The sequence below is a fragment of the Dinoponera quadriceps genome, unplaced genomic scaffold (genome assembly GCF_001313825.1).
Source record: "Dinoponera quadriceps isolate SergipeBrazil2010 unplaced genomic scaffold, ASM131382v1 C3883354, whole genome shotgun sequence".
NCBI lineage: Eukaryota > Metazoa > Arthropoda > Insecta > Hymenoptera > Formicidae > Dinoponera > Dinoponera quadriceps.
This window is the reverse complement of record NW_014567969.1, coordinates 1-852: the sequence shown is the minus strand read 5'-3', so window position 1 is coordinate 852 and position 852 is coordinate 1. Positions and strand designations below refer to the sequence as shown.

Sequence of the window (852 nt, the reverse complement as noted above, 5' to 3'; positions counted from 1 at the left end):
TGCATACGTATGCACGTATTTATACATTTTTCTACTTCCTCAAATAGGCCGCATGATGTCTTGGCGACACTTTTAAACAATTTGAAAGTCCAAGAACGTCAGAATCGCGTTTGTACCACTGTTGCCATCGCCATCGTTGCTGAGACATGTAGCCCTTTTACTGTTTTACCTGCATTGATGAATGAATACAGAGTGCCTGAATTAAACGTGCAGAACGGAGTGTTGAAATCTTTGTCGTTCTTATTCGAATATATCGGCGAGATGGGTAAAGATTATATTTACGCGGTCAGTCCATTATTGGAAGATGCACTTATGGACAGGTAAGTTGTCGAAATTAATATATTAATATAACTGCTGTTATACGTTATTCCACTGTAAATAGGAGTGTAGTTTAAGGTGATGTGAAAATTGTACTTTATTCCTAATTGGTGTCGTGATTTATCAGGGACCTGGTACACAGGCAGACTGCATGCGCTGCCATTAAGCACATGGCATTGGGTGTTTACGGTTTTGGATGTGAAGATGCGTTAATACATTTGCTGAATCACGTGTGGCCCAATGTTTTTGAGACGTCGCCGCATTTGGTACAAGCGTTTATGGATGCTGTAGACGGACTGCGCGTTGCGCTTGGACCAATCAAGATTTTGCAGTACACGCTGCAAGTGTGTATTTGGTTGAATTACATATCACCTGACCTTCTTTTGTTTTTACATATACCTGAGATATGTTATTTACTATTTTGTTTTTTTCTTCACAGGGATTATTTCATCCAGCTCGTAAAGTGCGCGACGTCTATTGGAAGATTTACAATTCCCTTTACATCGGCGGTCAGGACGCTCTCGTGGCTGGTTA

At 40.7% G+C, this 852-nt stretch overlaps 1 protein-coding gene across 1 annotated transcript; it reads left to right on the top strand.

The window, feature by feature from the left end:
- Positions 1–47: 47 nt before the first annotated feature.
- LOC106751505 (splicing factor 3B subunit 1-like) lies at positions 48–827 on the top strand (the record flags this gene model as incomplete). The annotated part of the gene is made up of 3 exons (XM_014632403.1): positions 48–320; positions 446–662; positions 758–827. Coding segments are annotated over 3 exons (560 nt in total), but the record flags the coding sequence as incomplete, so codon positions are not given.
- Between the last annotated feature and the right edge of the window lie 25 nt (positions 828–852).